Source organism: Ruditapes philippinarum, unplaced genomic scaffold, assembly GCF_026571515.1.
Source record: "Ruditapes philippinarum isolate M1 unplaced genomic scaffold, ASM2657151v2 ctg2263_1_1_1_1, whole genome shotgun sequence".
NCBI lineage: Eukaryota > Metazoa > Mollusca > Bivalvia > Venerida > Veneridae > Ruditapes > Ruditapes philippinarum.
This window is the reverse complement of record NW_026851666.1, coordinates 75,541-97,662: the sequence shown is the minus strand read 5'-3', so window position 1 is coordinate 97,662 and position 22,122 is coordinate 75,541. Positions and strand designations below refer to the sequence as shown.

At 32.5% G+C, this 22,122-nt stretch overlaps 1 protein-coding gene across 2 annotated transcripts; it reads right to left on the bottom strand.

Annotated features, from left to right (window-relative positions):
- Nucleotides 1-972: 972 nt before the first annotated feature.
- Nucleotides 973-18,852, bottom strand: LOC132736207 (GDP-D-glucose phosphorylase 1-like). Of its 2 annotated transcripts, none has more exons than XM_060723307.1 (11): nt 18,785-18,852; nt 17,077-17,163; nt 13,779-13,892; nt 8,893-9,096; nt 7,973-8,059; nt 7,006-7,064; nt 4,890-4,992; nt 4,131-4,231; nt 3,384-3,538; nt 2,574-2,639; nt 973-2,021 (listed from the first exon to the last, which is right to left on the bottom strand). In XM_060723307.1, the coding sequence occupies exons 2-11, from the start codon at nt 17,155-17,157 to the stop codon at nt 1,891-1,893; spliced, it is 1,101 nt and encodes a 366-aa protein (XP_060579290.1). In that variant the 5' UTR covers nt 17,158-17,163; nt 18,785-18,852; the 3' UTR covers nt 973-1,890. The 2 variants fall into 2 exon arrangements, with proteins under 2 accessions (XP_060579290.1, XP_060579299.1); XM_060723316.1 differs by having other exon boundaries at nt 3,393-3,538.
- Between the last annotated feature and the right edge of the window lie 3,270 nt (nt 18,853-22,122).

Genomic DNA, 22,122 nt, shown 5'->3' with positions numbered 1-22,122 from the left:
AAAATTTAATTAGATCTAACTTTATACACTTTAAACACCCTTTAAAATAATTTTACTCCCTGAGTAAAAAAATGATAATTGTTTCAACATTTTCTTGACATACATGTTATTGATAAGTCACTGTTTTAACATAACTATTATACTGTTCCTATTTCCCAAATGAAAATAAAATTCAAGTTTATCATGCAGTGCCATAATTAGCTATCAAAAACACTATTGAGGTATTTAAACTCAACATTTGGTTTACGTTATGACAGAAACATACATTGTATCTTTAAATACATTGAATAGATGATAAAATAATCAAAATGCTCTAAAAATTGAAATTTAGTTCCATTCTAGCCAATAAAGTTGATAGTGATAGAGAATCAAAGTAAATATATTTAACTGTTAACAACATTCTACTGAGAATTCTAACACGACCCGCATTTTTGCCCTATTGAACATAGAAGAACAGAAAGTGTGTGTTATTATGCAACAGATGCACAGTTTGACGTTCTATATTTAGACATGTGACGTAATCATTATACACGTGACGTAACCACTAAAAATCCGACGCGCTGAAAATAAGTTTGGAAACAAATCAGGCGCAATTTTGCTTAACTATCAAGTACCGCAACATTTATTTGTTAATGTCGTGTTAGAATCGAAATAATATATCCAAATCAGTGATTTTATCGCTTGATAACACCACTGTTACGCCCTCGTGATATAATTCCTCGCATCCGAACTCCAAACAGTGATGTTATTGAGCGATAAAATCACTGTTTGGGATATATTATTTCTTAAATATAATTATGACTGTATATTGTTCTACTGTACCAGAATGTTGTGTAATTTTAAATTCGTCAAAATGTACTAACACTTGAGGATTAAAATATTCTGAGATTCTTTGAGTAACAATGGAAGACCACAAAACATGACAAACAAAATATACTTATATAAATAAGACGTTTCTAGGAAATCAAGTAAATAAATAGAGGATATTTGTTTAGTTCAGTGTAAGATCGGAATATATTTCACCGAGTGAGCACCAAAAGGTATATTTCACGAGTGGCGCAGCCACGAGTGAAATATGGACTTTTGGTGTTCACAAGGTGAAATATATTCCGATCTTACACTGAACTAAACAAATTTTCTTTTTATTATATGCAAAGAAACGTTTTAAAAAGACATTAAACCAAATACTGAATGAAAAGCGCGCCAAATAATAATACAACGTGACGTCATTTACGACGTCACGTCATTAAGTTGGTACCCAGTACTGTGAACGCTGGTATTTCACTGAAACAACGTAAGGGGCTTAAATTCAAAACAGTGAAATTATCAAAGTGGTAATTTCACTGTTTCAAACAGTGAAATTACCAGTTTTATTTCACCGATATATTTCTATAAACCACCGAAAAGCATGTAATAAATACAGTTATTTTAAATTTACATTTATGCTGGAAGCACTTTAAGTGATTCTCCTTTTTCAGGCAGTATCTCAGCTATCTAAGATTTTAATATATAATAAAAGCACATCATATTCTTTTTCTTTTTAAAAATCAAAAAAGCCTATTCTGCAGCAAAATATATGATAAATTGCACAATAATACATATATTCCATTATGAGTGTAGTTAATTTCTGTAAAAATTGTAATAATTCATTTTCTTAAAAAAAGTGAAATAAAATTGCACCTGCAGACATTATCACATCAGTAAAACTTCCATTCCATACAAGTTCCACATCCCACCTACTTCCATCACAACTGTGTAACATTTAAGTTTGGTTCAATAAATAATTCATACTATACAATGCAATATAATTGTGTTTAAATAAAATACAGATCTTATAATGGTCTATCCAGTATCACAATAACAGATATTTGCTAGAAATAGGGGTTGTCATCAACTTATAAATGACTGACATATGTTGGAAACATCCTGTTTGATACTGTTATATTCACTGTCTTCTAGAGCTGCATCTCGTATAGTTGACTCTATCTTTTCTTCATCCAAGTCATAAAACATTTCTTTAACTGAAAATAAACAGCAGCTTTTAAATGATACATGCTTTGCTTAAACAATGCAACTTAGTTGAAAGCAAAATCCTAGATGCTAATAAAAAATAGGAATCTTTTTTTTTCCAACTTAAACTAAAGACTGATCTATTTTGATGAAAAGGGAAAATGAACATAAGTATCTTGAACTTGTTTAGTTAGTATAATACATGTATATGAAACAACAAAAACTTGACTTATTTTACATATTTTTTTCTCATATGCCAGTACATATTTTTAAACACTTAATGTAGAATTGTATTTTATTCTCATTGAGAAGAACAGATCACAATGGGTTACTGTGCCACCTGAGATCCTAGTAAAATCAAGTTAAGTTTAAGTTCGAGATCAAGTTTATCCTAAAATAACATATCCATATTAAACATGTGTAAGATAAAGAAATCCATACAGATTATATTACATTAAAAACAAACACTCTCATAATATGATATCAATGATAGAAAATCATGGTGTTTTATGTCAAGAGTTGCACAAAATAAGATAACAATAAACTTAAGTTATATACCATACCTTTAACAGGTAAATGTCCTGCCAGCTCCACTAATGCTACGTTGAAAGCTTCTTCATCTTTTAACCCTGAAATATTATAAAAATATAAATATATGTTAACATGTGAAAGAATAAGATGAAGATAATGTAGCAATATTTTATTTTGTGTTTTTTTGTTTGTAGTTTTATGTTGCACCAACACAGTATATGTCATATGGCAACTTTCCAGCTTTACTGGTGGAGGAAGGTCTCAGGTGCCATTCCCTGCATTATTCAAGGCACGAACGGGCACCTGAGTAGAACCATAGACATTCCAAAAGCTAGATGGATAAATTCCTCACTGTCACATGAAAGAATTTAAAGTCCCTGTCGGGATACTAACATACATTGGTGAGAAGCAAGTGGTTTGAAGTCAGTGACCTTAACCACTCCATAACAGTATAGACGCCCCCATATATTCAGTATGTTAAATAACGATAAAAAGAGAACAGATACTATCATAGCTGTACTAAACTTTTTTATCAATCCAGGCCCTGCCTTTTTATTTATCATCAAAATTGATAATTTAATGTTATAATGCTAATGGAATGCCAATAAGAGTTGGCTTGAAACAAAATATGTTCATTCCATTAAACATTTAACTCCGAGTTAAAAAGCAGACTTTACAAATATAATGTGCTTTTCAAATTCTAGTGTAATGCCAATAAAAGAGATAGCAGGGAAAACATCAAAAGCAAACAAATTTATCTAAAATATATTTTTTGAAAAGTTATAAAACAACATATAAATAAAGAATAAGGATCAGTCATGCTATATATGCAAAACACATACACATGCTACCTATAAACTTCTTCCTTGGCCACAAATAAACACGTATAGTTCTATTAGTACTATGTTGATCCTCATTAAAAACCGGGCCTCGAATCATGTACATATTATGTGCAACTTCATGTTTCTGGAAGTAATCTGCTATATGGAATATAATCCTGAAAATCACCAAAAATATATTCCTTATTTATACAAATGATTAATATTGTCAATTTCTTTTTAATTTTTTAATGCCAAAAAAATGTTTCATTGCCGGAAACTAATTATTATTATTTAACCAATTAAATAAATAAATGTGTTTGCAATACTTTATGACGTATGACAATTTCGAAATTAATAATTACAGGCTTTATTTTTCTAAAACTACAGTATTTTCTTACAGAAAAATATCTACTTTCTTTATTAATGAAATATGATGATCGTTATTACATTCTTACTTTACAAAGTAACATAAGGTATATTCCTCCTTGTAAGAATACTTAAATATTCAAAAAATTTTTTTACAGATAATTTACGAAATAAAAATGTTGTAAGTTGTAAAAGAATGCAGCTGTACATAAATAAAATAGGGTTTCATTATTTTTCAAGTTGTTTCTTTTTTCAATTTTTTTTCTTCAAGTTTCTTTGAATTTAAGTGCACCTAAGGATCAAAACACATACTGCAGTTTGCAGTATAAACTTTAAACCATTAACTCAGCTATAACCCCATCTGAATAATGTGCAATTGAAAGAAACAGGTTAGATTCTTACTTTGATAATTTGTCTACTCCAGTCTTATGTAGTTGAAAAGCAAATCCTTTAGCTGGCATAGCATCTAGTTCATATAAGTCTCCACATATATGCTTTACTGGCTGTAAAAAAATGTTCAATATGCTCTATAGTGACAAAATAAAATATTTTATATATCCCATGCACATATATTTAACATTTGATTACTGGTACCAAAGTTTAACCCTTAACCTGCTGAATTTGTGCAATTGATTTGAACTTCATTGAACTTGAAATAATCCATACATGTACAAAAAAAATCATTATTTATTAATAATATTTTTAATATTCAATATTTTTCCTTCAAACAAGAAAACCAATAGTCTTTTGCTTATGATAATCCTTGATTTAAACTTTCAAAATAAAGTTACTTACAGTACATGTACTTGGTATATCCTAGTGCTTTGAAAAAAAGAAGAGAAAATAGTATTTTCTCTTCTTTTTTTCAAAGCACTAGGATATACCAAGTACATGTACTGTCCTTTTGTTCCCCCTGTTTTTTATGCTAATTTGAACATTTAAACACAATTTTGGTTATATCTTGGCAGTCCATGCACCTAACCAGCTTTCCTGGATAACTAACCAGCAACAAGAATTTCCCTGAATTTGACTTACTTCTAATCCAACATGAGTTCTAAAACATGATGAGAGACAAACGACGAAAATAGATTGCCACAAAGTAAAATTTATAAAATTTTAAGTAGGCCTAATGTATAATACAATGTACCAAAATATACTTACTACAGATTCTACAAAAAGTTCCCTATCTAGGTAATAAGCATGTAGATGAGCATGATTTACTGAGGCAAATGCACATAAACTGTTGAAACCTATCCTAAATCCTCTGAAAATAAATTAAACAAACTTATTTAGTTATATTAAAAAAGAAAATCATAATTATAGGCATTACACCAACACACTTAGCAAAAGTAAGTAACAGAAAAGATATTGTGATGTTTTTTCGTCCATGACTTCAAAATTAAATTTTCACTGTGCAAAAATAGCTGTGATGTATAAACAAGAGGGCCATGATGGCCCTGAGGTCGCTCACCTGTATATAGGCCCCCCACCCCTGGGCCAATTTTTACCCAAGGGCTTTTATTTGTTTATTTGAACAGACTTGGTAGACACCCATAAGAAGATGTTTCATGCTAAACATCTAAGTTCTAGCTCATTGGCATTTTTAAAAGAAGATTTTTAAAGTTTTTACTATACACATATAGTTAAAAACAATGTCACCCCTGGGGCAGGGCCAGTTTTGACCCCCGGGCGTTTATGTTAACAAACTTTGTAGATATTTACTTAAAGATGTTTCATGCTTAATATCTAAACTCTAGCTATTTGGGTTTTTTCAAAGAAGATTTAGAGTTTTTGCTAAACACATATAAAGAAAATCAATGACCCCCGGGGCGGGGCAAATTTTCACCCCTGGGCTTGTATTTGAACAAACTTGGTAGACACCTATTAGAACATGTTTGATGCTCAATATCTTAGCCATAGCTCTTTGAGTTCTTTAAAAGAAGATTTTTTAAGTTTTTACTATATGCATATAGGGAAAATCAATGACCCCCCGGGGCGGGGCCAGTTTTGACCCCAGGGCTTTTATTTGAACAAACTTGGTAGACACCCATTAGAACATGTTTCATGCTAAATATCTTAGCTCTAGCTCTTTGAGTTCTTTAAAAGAAGATTTTTTAAGTTTTTACTAATTATGCATATAGGGAAAATCTATGACCCCCTGGGGCGGGGTCAATTTTTACCCCAGGGCTTTTTTTTGAACAAACTTAGTAGACATTCACTAGAAGATGTTTCATGCCAAATATCTAAGCTCTAGCTCTTATGGTTCTTTAAAAGAAGATTTTTTAAGTTTTTACTATATGCATATAGGGAAAATCAATGACCCCCGGGGCGGGGCCAATTTTGACCCCAGGGCTTTAATTTGAACAAACTTGGTAAACACTCACTAGAAGATGTTTCATGCCAAATATCTAAGCTCTAGCTCTTACGGTTCTTTGAAAGAAGATTTTTTAAGTTTTTACTATATGCATATAGGGAAAATCAATGACCCCCAGGGGCGGGGCCAATTTTGACCCCAGGGCTTTAATTTGAACAAAATTGGTAGACACTCACTAGAAGATGTTTCATGCCATATATCTAAGCTCTAGCTCTTATGGTTTTTTAAAAGAAGATATTTAAAGTTTTTCTTTTGGTTGCCATGGCAACCAGAGTTCTGCATGGAATTAAATTCTTTGAACAATTTTTAAAGGTGACCACCAAAGGAACATTCCTGTGAAGTTTGGATGAAATTGGCTCAGTGGTTTATGAGGAGATGTCATTTAAAGCAAAAGTTTACGGACGGACGGACGACGGACGGACGGACGGACGCCGGACGAAAAGCGATCACAAAAGCTCACCCTGTCACTTTGTGACAGGTGAGCTAAAAACCAACATGTATATTTGAAGGTCCAAGAAAACATGTGTCAATTATGCTATTTACCATATATACATGTATATGTAAAGCTAGTCTAGTAAACAAATCAAATTACAGTTCTTACAAGACTCCATTAAGATTCTAACACTTTTCTTCCCATATATTGTACCTTACCCTAATATATCTAGCCTTAGAGTGATATTAAACTAGGTTTGGAGATTTAAGACTTACTGAAAATTTACAGGTTTTATGACAACTTTCAAGCTCTACTGGTAGAGAAAGACCTCAGATGTCTCTAAGTTTATTATTTCAGGCAAGAGCAGCCATGTGAGTAGGGCCAACAATATTCTGTATTGTACACTAGCTGCATCACTTTCTCACATGATATAATCTGAAGTATTACAGGTAAGTTTTATCATTTTTTACCTGTGTTTACTCAGCAGCATCATCTCTAAGGATACCCTCATTGAAGATTCTGTTAATACCTGTGAAAAAAACAAACAAAAAACATAAACAAGTAGAGTTCAAAACAATCCATGAGTTAATACTTTCATTATAATCTGTAAAATATTCCTACATCAAATAATCTGTCAAAACACATTTTACCATTTTTTTCATACAAAAAAAATCCTATATGTTTATTTCTTTAGGGAAAAAAGCCTAAAATAAATATCACATTGTTTAACAGAAAGAATTTGGATGCATGTGATCAAAACATTATTATACTAAAATGGATAAAATATTGAACTTGTGACGAGATAGTTAAGTAAATTTGGAAGGAAACATTGACAATGTAATTCAATTTCTATTAAAAGGAAATTTTCAATTTTAAAGCAGCATGCCTCAAGTTTCATGCGAATTTTCATGAAAATTTTGAAAATGTATTTAAAAAAGTAAAATATTGTAAAGTGAACAAAGAAAGTAATTTACACATTGCAGACGGCACTAACAATCCACGTCAATAACCAAAACAAGGTAAAAATATGCATATTACTGTGTTAGTAACACAGTAGAATTTTAGTGATTGATACTGCAAAATCAGTCATTAATCGCACATAACATGTAATTAATTAATTAAATATTGAATAATTTTACTTTTCTTAAGATCTTAATACATTTTTGTAAAGAATTAATTTCTTGATATATTTTGGCTCATATCTGGAGGTGTGCAGCTTAAAACATAAAATGAGCCGCACCATGACAAAACCAAATAATTGGTTTGTGACCAGCATGGATCCATGCTGTTCCCTATCAGTTTCTCTACTTGTTATAGGGTTTTAAGTGAACAGTATGGATCCTGATCAGACTGCGCAGATGCGCAGGCTGGTCTGGATCCATGGTGGTCGATAACGCATTATATTGGTTTTGTCATGGCACGGCTCAATTAATTTACCTGTGGCTGACAAGCATCTATGTCGGGAACCAGCAGAACATGTCCATACTCCAGGGGGCTTACATTTATAACTACCAAATTTCTCTTCTGTAAAAAACAAAACATTTTATAACTTTTAATTTTTGTAACTTCATATTATGTACTACTTTATCTACCTTACTGTTTCCTCTTTGTGTTATGGGTTTATGTCACAGAACTATTGTAAAAGTATAATGGGGAATTTTCCAGCTTTCTCAAAGCATGAACACTTGATGTGCAACAATATGCATCACTTTGTTTTCATTGTCACCTTAGTGTTGTAACAGGTTAAGTCCTTCTAAATTTAATAGGAGTTAACCAGTTATTGCACTAAAGTGATTTAATATGTAGAATCAACAACCTTGAATGCACTAACTGAATTGTTTCCTGTTATAATGTCATTAGCAGGATTCAACACACAACAATAAGTAAATATTTAGTCAATAATAAGTCAATGGAAGGAAAATATCTGAAACATTTAACAGCAAATATACCTTTCAAAAAATAAATTCACAAAATTTACTGGAACCAATGCTTATTCATTCTCAAGTAATTGTATGACAAAGAAAACTGGATGTACACCCAAACACAGAAAGAATGGTTAAACCATTTCACCTAAAAAGATTAATATTTCTATGTTTTTTATGACAATAGCAATGCAGCATTTTACAATATTTTGAACAAATAAATTAGCCTTTGTCACCAGTACAGTGCCAGGTGAGCCTGAACTTCTGTGAAGTCTAACCAGGCTCTATACTGTTGGCTGACCTTCAAATTTTATTATTTTGATAAAATTATTGATGGACTTATCCAACAATTGAAACTGAACACGTTCATTTAAGAAATTCAGCAAATGACAATTAAGATTTTTAAAATGTGATCTAAGAACCCCAATTTGATACCTTAACTTCTTGTTTATCAGTACCATTTTCCTGTGTCTGGTTAACCTGATTGTTCGGCCTTGAATCATCTTCTTCTTTTACAAGTTCTAGAAGGATTTCTTGGGGTTTGATTTTTAAGAAATTAAAAGATGCTGGATTAAATGGTTGATTTACTGATTCAATCACGTCTGGTTTCCTCCTCTCCTGAGCTCGCTTTACATTTAACTGAAAAATATAATTAAATCATGAACTCTTTCAGTAACCTTATACATGTATATATCAGGTAAAAATATTTTAAAATAACATTCCAAACTAGAACTATCACTAAATGTGATTAATACCCCCCCGCAAGACTGCTTCGGAAATGAGGATGTTACTAGTAACAGAATACCTTGTATAAGAATTGAAATATAGAGTTATGGTTGTGGGCAATTAAAGATAGTTGTGGTTCTTGTATGTTGCATTTCCTTTCAATGTGGTTGGCCATTGATGAAGTTTTATTGGATTACTCTGTAAGAAGTCCAGAAAGAAAAGGAAAAGGAACAAAGGGCAATAACTCTATAAATACTGAAGATTGAAGTACACTGCACTTCCTCTCATTGCACTTGACCATTGTATGAAGTTGTATTGAATTCCAACTACTAGTTTTCAAGTTATGCACTGGACAAAAAAGTAACAAAAGCAATAACTGTAATTAGTCCAAATAGAGTTATTGTTCTTGTGCACTGCACTTCATCTCACTGCCCTTGACCATTGTATAAAGTTTCATTGAATTCCAACCATTAATTTTCAAGTTATGCACTGGACAATAAAAAGTAACAAAGGGCAAAAACTTTTAAATTAGTCAAAAAAGAGTTAAGCTTTCTGTGCACTGCACTTCCTCTCAATATACTTGACCATAGTATGAAATAGTTTTGAATTCCAACTAGTAGTTTTCAAGTTATGCTCTGGACAAGGAAAAGTAACAAAGGGCAGTAACTCTGTAATTAGTCAAAATGGAGTTATGGTTCTTGTGCACTGCACTTTCTCTTATTGTGCTTGACCATTGTATGACGTTGTTTTAAATTCCAACCAGTATGTTTTAAGTTATGCTCCAGACAAGGAAAAGTATCAAAGGGCAATAACTCTGTAATTTGTCAAAATGGAGTTATAATTCTTGTGCACTGCATTTCCTCTTAATGTGCTTGACAACTGCATGAAGTTGTATTGAATTCCAACCCGTAGTTTTCAAGTTATGCTCCAGACAAGGAAAAGTAACAAAGGGCAATAACTCTGTCATTAGTCAAGATGGAGTTATGGTTCTCATGCACTGCACTTCCTCTCAATGAGCTTGACCATTGTATGAAGTCATATTGAATTCCAACTAGTAGTCTTTAAGTTATGCTCCGGACAAAAAAAAGCAATCGAAAAGTAACAAAGGGCAATAACTTTGTAATAAGTCAAAATGGAGTTATGGTTCTTGTGCACTGCACTTCCCCTTATTGTGCTTGGCCATTGTATGAAGTTGTTTTGAATTCCAACCAGTAGTTTTCAAGTTATGCTCCGGACAAGGAAAAGTAACAAAGGGCAGTAACTCTGTAATTAGTCAAAATGGAGTTATGGTTCTCATGCACTGCTCTTCCTCTCAATGTGCTTGACCATTGTATGAAGTTATATTGAATTCCAACAATTAGTCTTCAAGTTTGAGTCCAGACAAAAGAAAGCAATGGAAAAATAACAAAGGGCAATAACTCTGTAATTACTTTAGATAGAGTTATGGTTCTTGTGCACTGCACTTCCCCTTATTGTGCTTGACAATTGTATGAAGTTGTTTTGAATTCCAACCAGTAGTTTTCAAGTAATGCTCCGGACAAGGAAAAGTAACAAAGGGCAGTAACTCTGTAATTAGTCAAAATGGAGTTATGGTTCTTGTACTCTGCACTTCCTCTCAATGTGCTTAACCATTGTATGAAGTTATATTGAATTCCAACTATTAGTCTTCAAGTTATAGTCCGGACAAAAGAAAGCAATGGAAAAATAACAAAGGGCAATAACTCTGTTATTACTTTAGATAGAGTTATGGTCTTTGTGCACTGCACTTCCCCTTATTGTGCTTGACAATTGTATGAAGTTGTTTTGAGTTTCAACCAGTAGTTTTAAAGTTATGCTCCGGACAAGGAAAAGTAACAAAGGGCAATAACTCTGTAATTAGTCAAGATAGAGTTATGGTTCTTGTGCACTGCACTTCCTCTTAATGTGCTTGACCATTGTATGAAGTTATATTGAATTCCAACCATTAGTCTTCAAGTTATGCTCCGGACAAGGAAAATGCAACGGACCGCTGGACCGACCGACCAACCGACCGACCACCGGGTGACTCCTATATACCCCCCAAAACTTCGTTTTTGGGGGTATAAAAACAAATAAATACAGAATCCCTAAAGAAAGCCCAACACGCAAAATTGAAAATGTTGCAGGCTCGGTTTGATTGAGCCTGTTCATGGACGGTACTGGAAAGTGCAAGTTACCGTCCACGCCCCCTAGCACCGGCTTAAGCAGAATTCAACATTTAAACATGAAATAGTAAATTTTTTTTAATTTAGAAACATCCGCAGATGTGTTCATACGGCGGTTATCATGGAACCTTCAATGTGACATTTCTGTGCCATTCCACGAAAAGCGGCGTATGGTCCCCAAGTAATAAAAAGCGTTTAAGTGTTTTCCCTTATAGCCTTCTACATCATATTGAAATATAGCAAAGAAAGGGCTAGTCAATGTTCTGTTAAATGTTCCAAAGCTTTGTCAAGTAAGTATAGCATGTACATTGAATCATTTATACCATTTTTGTACTGAAATCTCATTAGACACTATGCTAATAGAGTTATAGTAATTTAAGTTGAAAAGCTACATAGATTATATTAATCTTTCACCATGCCTTGATGCATAATAAAGGCATTTATGTTGTAGAAGTCAACTTTTCTTTTAAGAAAACATGATCTGAGCTAAATTTCAGTTAATTAACCTTGATTTAACATGCACATTAAACTAAAACAAAATTGGTTATAACAACTAAGAATCTGATAATAACACCTTGAAAGGAATTGTCTTCATTATTTTCAGACATTTCTTTTTCACCAAAGTGACCATAGTGCAGTAACAGGTTAACTTCTATTAAATCATATAAGGAGTTAACCCGTTACTGCATTAAGGTAACAATTTATAGTGTTTTCCCTTATAGCCTTCTACATCATATTGAAATATAGCAAAGAAAGGGCTAGTCAATGTTCTGTTAATTTTTAAACCTTATTTTGCTCTTCTATATCAGATAAAAAAAAAACAATGGAATAACTATTAACATAATTATGTCATAATTATTAACCAATGTGAATACAAGAGTATTTTATTTTATAAACTACAGTAGTTCTCTTAATATGTTTTAAACATTGTCTGTGTACGAGGGTTGTTCGGGAAGTTCTGGGAATTTTGTCATATTTCCTTTATTTTTTTGTTTCTAAGACGTAATATTTTGCACATACTAAGATTAGCATATCACGGAACTATTCCTAAAAATTGAATAGAATCAGACAACAATAGCCGGAAATAGCAGTAACCATAGCAACACTATAACGCCGCACCGGAGCAGTCCGACTCTAAAGAAAGGTATAACGCGCTACACTTATAATATTTCGTAATTTTGATAACGTAAATAATGCGCGAAAACGCTGGTCAGCAGCGGAACGTCATGACGTCATTTCCTGAAAATATCATAACGTTATTTAAATTCTCAACGGATCAACATTGTTTTAAAGTTGTTGCCCAGAGCCACTGAGTAAACAACATGATGTCGATAGGTGACGTTGAATTGCGAAGCATCGTGAGATTTTGTGTTGCGCTGGAAAAGTCTTCCACAGAAACAATGAAAATGATCAATTCTACAGGAAAATACAAGAAATGCAGTCCGGCTACAGTGTATGGATGGCATGCTCGTTTTAAAGAAGGAAGAAACCCTCCATACAGCCCGGACCTCGCTCTGATTGACTTCCGTGTGTTCCCGGAGCTCAAATCACAGCTGCGTTGAAAACGCTTTGACTCAGCTGACGATCTTGTTAAGCATACGCAAGCTATAGTCTCGTCCTTTACCGATAGCTGGTACGTGGAAACATACAATAAGTGGATCAGCTGACACAGGAAATGCATCGAAATTGCAGGTGACTACGTTGAAAAGGTGCGACGATCGATGGACTTTAACGTCGCATAACGTTGCAAATGACGTCGGCGTGCTCCGGGTGTTTGTTATATGGTTATTTACTATTCTTATTATGTTTTAGTTTCTGTGTGTATGATGATGATATTTTCAGATACTGTACAGTATATATTGAAATAAATGCGTATATATTTATATTTACGCTAACCCAACTACAACGTGTGCTATAAAACAATTCTCAGAACTTCCCGAACAACCCTCGTATATATTTAATTACAATTTATTTGTTTATCAATTGTCTTACTATCAGTATATGAAGATAAGATAAATATATGTATATTTTGTCTAAATAGGTTTTGACTGGATTATCAGTGGTCTAAATAGTGGGGTAAAATAAAAAGATTAAAACAAAGAATGGGGACTGAAAATGGTTGTCTTAAAATGGACAAGTGCTGTGGTCTTAATTCTGGATCATGCTTTGTTTGAAATGCATACAGTAACAGTAAATTCTGTGCTTTGTAAAAATTGGTCTTAATATGGCAGTCTTAATATGGAAGTCTTACTTCTGTGATGATCTTCAATAGGCTGTTTATGTACATCAGAAATATAATGCAAATATTTCCATAAGCCAAAGATTCGGAGATGTTTTGTTCCATGTCAGAATCTCAACTCATATTACATACTTTTAGTTGGACTAAAACAAAATATTTAGAATAAAATATACCTGGGCTATGTATTTCTTGCTACCAATCACTCTTGTTTCTTCAATGTCCAGTTTGTACCTAAAGTGACCATCTTCCACAGCTTTATCCCAGCCACTTTGCAGGGTTTCATCAAACTAAAACATCAAAATAATTGTGTCTCATGTTGAACAGTTAACAAATCATGAAATTCCTGCTTCTTCAACTTAAGAGTCAAACAAAAATTTGCAATAAATTACCCCAGTCAATATATATTATGTATATAAATGACCTCATACTATAGTATATAATTATAACTGTGTAATTAAACAATATTTGATTAATTCTACATCTATGTTACTTATATAATAAAGTAAACATGTATGTAAATGCAATTCCCTTCCTTTTTGTATAAAATGTAATTTACAAGGTCTTTTTTTCTCAATCTTAGCCTACACAAATTGTGTAATGGACTTGTTTTGCTTTAAATTAAAAACTGTCCACTGTCTGGAGATTTCAGTATAACTAGAAATGTGTCCATAGGACACGGGTGCCCCCACCGCGCCGCTGTTCTGTCAATCTTTTTACTAAGTCAAGGGAAATTACTCTTCAAACAAGCAATTATCATAGTATTGCAAGCAATCCATAAGTCCCCTACCGGTAAGAGCCCAAGCAACATTCTGAAGGGCCATTGGCCATTCACTTAGGTTCCTATTTTAAGTAAATTTGTTGAAAAAGTTCTTTAAAAATGATCACAGGAAACAGTTTTTATGAACAGACAGACGGACTGCAGGACACTCTAAAGTTATTTTTTAAACATCCCTGTTATCAAAATATAACAATTTTAAAATCCTATCATGATTGAAGAAGTTGGAGTAAAAATTACCAATTTCTCAAAAAAAAGTCTAAGTTCAAAAGGGGCATAATTCTGGAAATAGTCTTGCTAGAGTATTGCACTCACAAATTGAGTGACAATAAGAAACATTTATATGAAGTTTGATGTAGATACATTCAGAAAAAGAAGTTATTAAAAAAAACAATGTTTTTTTCATGAAAATTTTAAGTTCAAGGGAGGTAATTCTGATAAATTTTGTGCTAGAGTTGTAAACCTTGTCACATATGATGTGGTTGATGACAAGCAACTTATACTTAAAGTTTGAAGAAAATACCTTAAGAAATAAAGAACTTATAGTGGAAAAACTTAAAAACTAGAATCAGAAACCTTGAAATTCAGTCTATTTGTTGCCATAGCAACCAGAATTTTCAACATAGGAAGATAAAAAAGAATGTGCATAATTTCCATACTGCCATCTACCCATATGTCAAGTTTCATAAACATATTTTTAGTACTTTTTGTGTTATCACTGGATCCAGGTTATGTGTAAAATTTGCCATATTTTCAGTCTATTTGTTGCTATAGCAACCAGAATTTTCAACATAGGAAGAAAAGAAAAAAACGTGCATAATCTCCATACTGCCATCTATCCATATATCAAGTTTCATAAAAATATTTTCAGTACTTTTTGCGTTATCGCGGGATCCAGGTTATGTGTAAAATTTGCCATATTTTCAGTCTATTTGTTGCCATAGCAACCAGAATTTTCAACATAGGAAGAAAAGAAAAAGACGTGCATAATCTCCATACTGCCATCTATCCATATATCAAGTTTCATTAAAATATCTTCAGTACTTTTTGGGTTATTGCGGGATCCAGTTTTGTGGACGGACGGACTGACGGACGGACAGACGGACTGACGGACGGACAGACGGACGGAGGGTAAACCTAAAGTCCCCTCCGGTAAACCGGTAGGGGACTAATACTGGATAAATCCACAAGCAAAACCCTAGGTGCAAATCTAAAATATGCTGAGCAACCTGCCTATAAGGTTAAATGACTATGTCAAATCCTTTTTGAGAAACTTGCGACACAAGTTGAAAATTGCAAAAATTTTCTAAGTGAAGGGCAATAACTCTAAAAATACTAAATAAATCCAGACGAAAATACCTGGTGCACAACTGCACATGCTAATCAATATTCCTGTAAAGTTACATGACTCTAGGTCAAATACTTTTTGAGTTACCTGCTACACATGTTGAAAATTGCAAAATTTTACTAAGTCATGGGCAATAACTCTGAAAATACTAAAAATATCCAGACGAAAATACCCAGGTGCACAACTACACATGCTGATCAAGATTCCTGTAAAGTTTCATGACTCTAGGTCAAATACTTTTTGAGTTACGTGCGACACAAGTTGAAAATTGCAAAATTTTACTAAGTCAAGGGCAATAACTCTGAAAATACTAAATATATCCAGACGAAAATACCCAGGTGCACAACTACACATGCTGATCAATATTCCTGTAAAGTTACATGACTCTAGGTCAAATACTTTTTGAGTTACCTGCTACACATGTTGAAAATTGCAAAATTTTACTAAGTCATGGGCAATAACTCTGAAAATACTAAAAATATCCAGACGAAAATACCCAGGTGCACAACTACACATGCTGATCAAGATTCCTGTAAAGTTTCATGACTCTAGGTCAAATACTTTTTGAGTTACGTGCGACACAAGTTGAAAATTGCAAAATTTTACTAAGTCAAGGGCAATAACTCTGAAAATACTAAATATATCCAGACGAAAATACCCAGGTGCACAACTACACATGCTGATCAACATTCCTGTAAAGTTTCATGACTCTAGGTCGAATACTTTTTGAGTTACATGCAACACAAGTTGAAAATTGCAAAATTTTACTAAGTCAAGGGCAATAACTCTGAAAATAATGAAAATTTCCAAACGAAAATACCCAGGTGCACAACTACACAGTCATGCTGATCAACATTCCTGTAAAGTTTAATGACTCTAGGTCAAATACTTTTTGAGTTACATGCGACACAAGTTGAAAATTGCAAAATTTTACTAAGTCAAGGGCAATAACTCTGAAAATACTTAAAATATCCAGACGAAAATACCCAGGTGCACAACTACACATGCTGATCAACATTCCTGTAAAGTTTCATAACTCTAGGTCAAATACTTTTTGAGTTACATGCGACACAAGTTGAAAATTGCAAAATTTTACTAAGTCAAGGGCAATAACTCTGAAAATACTAAAAATATCCAGACGAAAATACCCAGGTGCACAACTACACATGCTGATCAACATTCCTGTAAAGTTTCATGACTCTAGGTCAAATACTTTTTGAGTTACGTGCGACACAAAAGTGAACGGACGGACGGACGGACGGACGGACAAGGGTAAATCTAAATGCCCGCCACTAACATGGGGGCACAATAACGTGGGGGCACAAAAATAATAATTTCAAAATGCTACCTTGCTCTGCTGGCATTCTGTCTGTTGCCAGTTGCATGTATTCTCGTTGAAATCTGACTCGGTGTATGTGAATTGTGCCATTTGTACCTGTAATTATACATGTGAATTTTTGTAATAATATACAGTAGTAACTGCCTTAGTGACCCCCTGATTTCAATGACTCTCTGTTTTATCCAACCTTGCATCAGTGCTACCAACATATTTCCCTATATAAAAGGTCTGAATTATACAACCCCATGTCATATGTGACAAGCGACCCTAATTGTCTGAACCCAATGCATTGCTTTGATTTAAACGACTAGTATGTTTAATTGCAATTGTTTAGATATTATTCCTTCATACACTTATATAATGTTAACTAAGTCACAATGGTATATCGATGGTCTTTAAAATTTTATTTTTTTTGTGACAGTATAAAGAGACTCTGCAACTGTATTAAGAGACTTCCTGTCATATGAGACCTTTTTCTAAAGATCCCTTTGAAGGTCACATATGACAGTCTCGACTGTATATAGAAATTATATATACCGGTATCATGAGTTAACATAGCCGTAGTAAATTTGTTTCCGAATTCATAAACAAATTCACAACAAATTGAATTTAAATAATTATGTAACATTGTTATTTTGCTATAGGAACTCGTTATATTTAGTTGGTTTTTTTTTCTATTAGGAGCGTATGTTTGTTCATCTCACAATGATCGTATTTCTAGTATTTTCTACTTAATCAGCTTCTGCACTGCATGGTCATAAGTACTTCAGTCTCTATCTTAAAACCCTGCCACCAAAAGACAACAACCCTAAAGGTGTATAAAGAACAGCAAGGGAAATGAGCTACTGTTTATGTTTAACTGTCAAATTACATGCACTGCAGGATGAATTTATTAATTTATATGTGATTTAAAGCACCAAAAACTAGCTGGGGATAGCTATAGAATAAGGTCCACACTGCAAGAAAAATGGCATTAAAATTACGGGTCTATAAATGACACAGATATCTGTCTATTAACTATCCTAACAGGCTTCACAATATTCCCCTATCAAACAGATAGGGGAATCAAGATCTTCAGTATAGATAATAGATTCCTAGTTTTATTATGGAGTTTTAAATAAATGGGCCTAAATATAAATCACCAAACAGGGTAGGAAACAATAAACCAGTTTGATTTAATATCTTTCTTTATTTACAAATACATATAATAAATGTGGCCGTGCTGTTTCAGCTGTCTAAACCATTGTATAAAATGTTTAAAATAAAAAATGTTAAAATGTTGTATTAATAATTATTTGTAATAATTTGTGCTTTTTATTAACAAATTCCTTTTGGTTCCATGACGTTGTAGTAATATTATTTTGGCTAAAAAAATGAAAAAAATACTTTAGAAAATATAAATATATGCCAAATTTCCATGTAACAGTTAAACAGTATAAAAATAAAACCAAATAACGTGTACTTATTTCTTACATCCACTACCAAAAACAACCCCCTGTCACATAAATACATATATTTGCCTTTAACGAGTATATTTTCGAAAGTTCGAACAATATTGAGTACGAAACACTCTATAATTAAAACGCAATAAACCTACGATTACGTTTTTTAAACACAGGCACTGTTATGGTGTATGAGTCTGGTTTATTTAGAGATAAATACGGACATAGATAATACGTTTAAGAAGATAATAACAGGGATGTTTTTCTATGTTTACCTGTTCACGTGTAAATTATGTCGTCACACCGCTACACTAAACCGACACCATACCTTATGAAGTGAGGCCCCATGCGCAATAAGAAAAATAAGTTTGGTAAAAATACATGTTTATTATATACTTCTAAAATGAAATATTGATGAAATAAAATAGAAAATTATAGAAAAAATGAATATCCTCTATATTTCCATAATAATTCCTTTACCAGATATTTTAAAACATGTAAACGTGGACGCCTCTGTCACACAAGTATTCGTGCACGGGCATGTGCAGAGACCGAGAGACATGTGCACACCGTGCTTATGTCAGCAAGATGTTTTTTGTATGAAACAACAAAGACGTTTAAATATAGATCTAATGGGAGCAAACATCGTTGAAAATATACTTATGAAATCTACAGAATATTGTCTATAAACTCATAAAAAGATATATAGATGCATTAACTTATTCTACCTGAAAGCAATATACATGTATATATGCCTAATATAAACGTTTCTTCATATTCACAAGACAAAGCAATGCCATTGTTTTACATTTTAAATTAAATAGCAGAAGCATTAAAGATATGATCGGCATGGTTTAATGTTCATTGTATTTTCGATCTCTGGTTAAATTATAAAATATTGTCATTTTGAAATGGAGCATGTACGGCGTCAAATTGAAGAAAGTTATCTCAATGTATCTATAATCCGTGGATTTAATCTGTCCTTAGGATGATGAGAAAGAAAAGTTTATACTTAAATATCACGTTGTAATAAAGGGATTCACATTAATTAATCAATCAACTTATAATGCATTTATATGTTTGGCACAATGAACATACTAGCTGAGCAGCTTAGCTTTAGTTATATTTGTACTTATAAAATGTAAAATCTTGAATGAATTCAATGAGAATGTGTGTTTCAACCTAGCTCTTGCCATTCTTTCCAACGTATTTATCGATACAATATACAGATACGTACAGTTATATTGGAAACTACTCGTATATGCAAAGTAATTCTATGCAGGTCCCAAAATAACATTCCATAGCAACCATTCGAACAATAGATCCTCAACAGGGTTGCTGTAAGCAGATACACACTGTCGCAGCTGGTTGTGATAATAATTACTGCTTTTTTGTTTGTTTTCGTATTTTTCTAAAAAATAAATATTGAACGGTATTATGACAATATATGATTTTATTTTTTCCACTGAACTGATCAATTTTGCTATGGTATCATTCTTTTGTTAGATCTTCAATATTACAAATAGATTTTCCTAAATGGATTTCAACGAATAAGCCAAGCAGATAAGAATCAATAATGTTATATACCATGTTTTTTTTAAGTACAAAGTAGCACCCTCTCGATCGACCTATCTATCGTGCCATTTTCTTTCCTTTTTTAAAAAGGGAAAAGTTAGGTGCATTTTCTACAAAAATAAAAATTGTCCAGTGCATGGATGAGAGATCGTGTCGAGATTATGTTGCGCAATGATATTTATATTTTTGAAAAATGTGTCAAAAGTAGGTCTGGAACGTGAAATGTATCAACACGTATCTGATAACCCAAAGTAATCAAATAAAAGTTGATATTCTCCCATATATGTTTCAGACTTTGTTAGTTAATATAGGTCTGCGAAGTGACTGGTGAGTATACATATTCTTAAAACATCAAACATTGATGTTTTTTTTAACGCAAATGGGAGACAAAAAAAACTTGTTGTTTTTATCACTTAGAATCTGCATGTTTCTTGTATATAGTCGACTGATAGCTCTGTCACATATAAATGATAAACTGAGCATATAAACTGCTGAATAGAATTACATTCATATGTTTATTTTCTATGAATACGATCTGACAACGAAGTAGAATATACATGTATTGGATAAACGTATATGTAGTACGTCCGTCCGTACATCCTTAAATATCATCAGATCATTGTACGTTATCAATCTTATATAGTTCATGTAATAATATTTCATATTCTATTTATAGGTTCTATAAGTTCATATTTTATATAAAAATAAAATAAAAACATTGTTCTTCGTCATATAAAACTGATACGATTTTGAAGCAAACTTTAAAAGGTTTATATCTAATGTATTATGTAAAGAAGACTATATGTTATTTTAGAAGAAAATAAGAAGCTAAAATTAAAATGATTTACTGTCTAAATACTTATAAATACGAAATATTGTTTTTCGAAAGAAAAGAAAACTGTTAAAAACTATTTTTATAACCAAATAATTTTAACCTCATTATGAGACTCGATGTTTTTGCAGATAGCCTCAAAGATTGTCTATTTTGGTATCCCAAAATTATTGTTGATTATCAGATAAATCAGATCTAATTTCCGAAAAGTTTACGTAGATATGCTCTATAATTCTATTGGACAACATTTTACAATACCTTTGGAAATCCAGTATCTCAAAATATTATTACGAAACGATTATATTCAATAACAGGGGCCAACCGCTTTGTTTAAGTTTAATGCGATTTAAATAAACATTTTCTATTTACATAAACTAATACGGTAACTAAATCAACACACAACACAACCTTCTACCTGAATATATGCTGCTAACATATATTGTTTTATATGAAAATAAACAAACAAATTTACAAATGTAACCGCAGCCTTCAACTAAAATACTATACAAATACATGTGTAAATGATTTAGTTTAGTTTATACGAATTTATTTTAGTTAGATTGTGTTTGAAGCTGTGCTTATTGAAACACTCGAATCCGTTCCTGTAATGAGTGTAAAATTTCTTGCTCAAGTTAACAACGTCTTGCCCCTGACGGCGTATGAATCCACATGACCAGCAATCCTTAGATTACTAGTCCGATTGTTAACCACTCGGGCATTCCGCCACACAAAATAAAAACATGCTCTATTTGACTTTCCAAATGAACAAGAATACATCCTACATCAAACTATATAGCATATACATTGTATAACGCTATTTGGGCATATCACCAGCAAAGTGGTCTTATAAATTTTCAGTACAACATGGTGAGAATTTCCACCTATCTACTTTAGTCATCCGTACGTCACTGTCTTACCATATCTAGTTGTTTTAAACTTTTTTATGTATCCAAGCATTATAAGTTTTCCCTTAGGCGAGCACGATAAGGAAAGTAGAGACGTTTCCAGAATCGTAGTCAGTACTTTATATTATTTTTGAGGCACTTTATGCCTTAGACAGAAGTAAGTTTTTCTTTCTTTGGACAGGGCAGACATGAGTTTTATATTGTTTAAATAACGGTTTTAGAGCATACTACATTGTTATCACCTGTAGAAAGAAGTAGTGAATATAAAATTTAATGTAAAATTATTTGTCCTAATTTCCTA

Coding starts and splice junctions, on each gene's coding strand:
- LOC132736207 (XM_060723307.1), bottom strand. CDS start 17,157: ATGGCACAATTCACATACACCGAGTCAGATTTCAACGAGAATACATGC. Junction 9,097..13,778: donor GCAAGAAATACATAGCCCAG/GTATATTTTATT, acceptor TATATTTTTCAG/TTAAATGTAAAGCGAGCTCA. Junction 2,022..2,573: donor AGGACATTTACCTGTTAAAG/GTATGGTATATA, acceptor GTTTATTTTCAG/TTAAAGAAATGTTTTATGAC.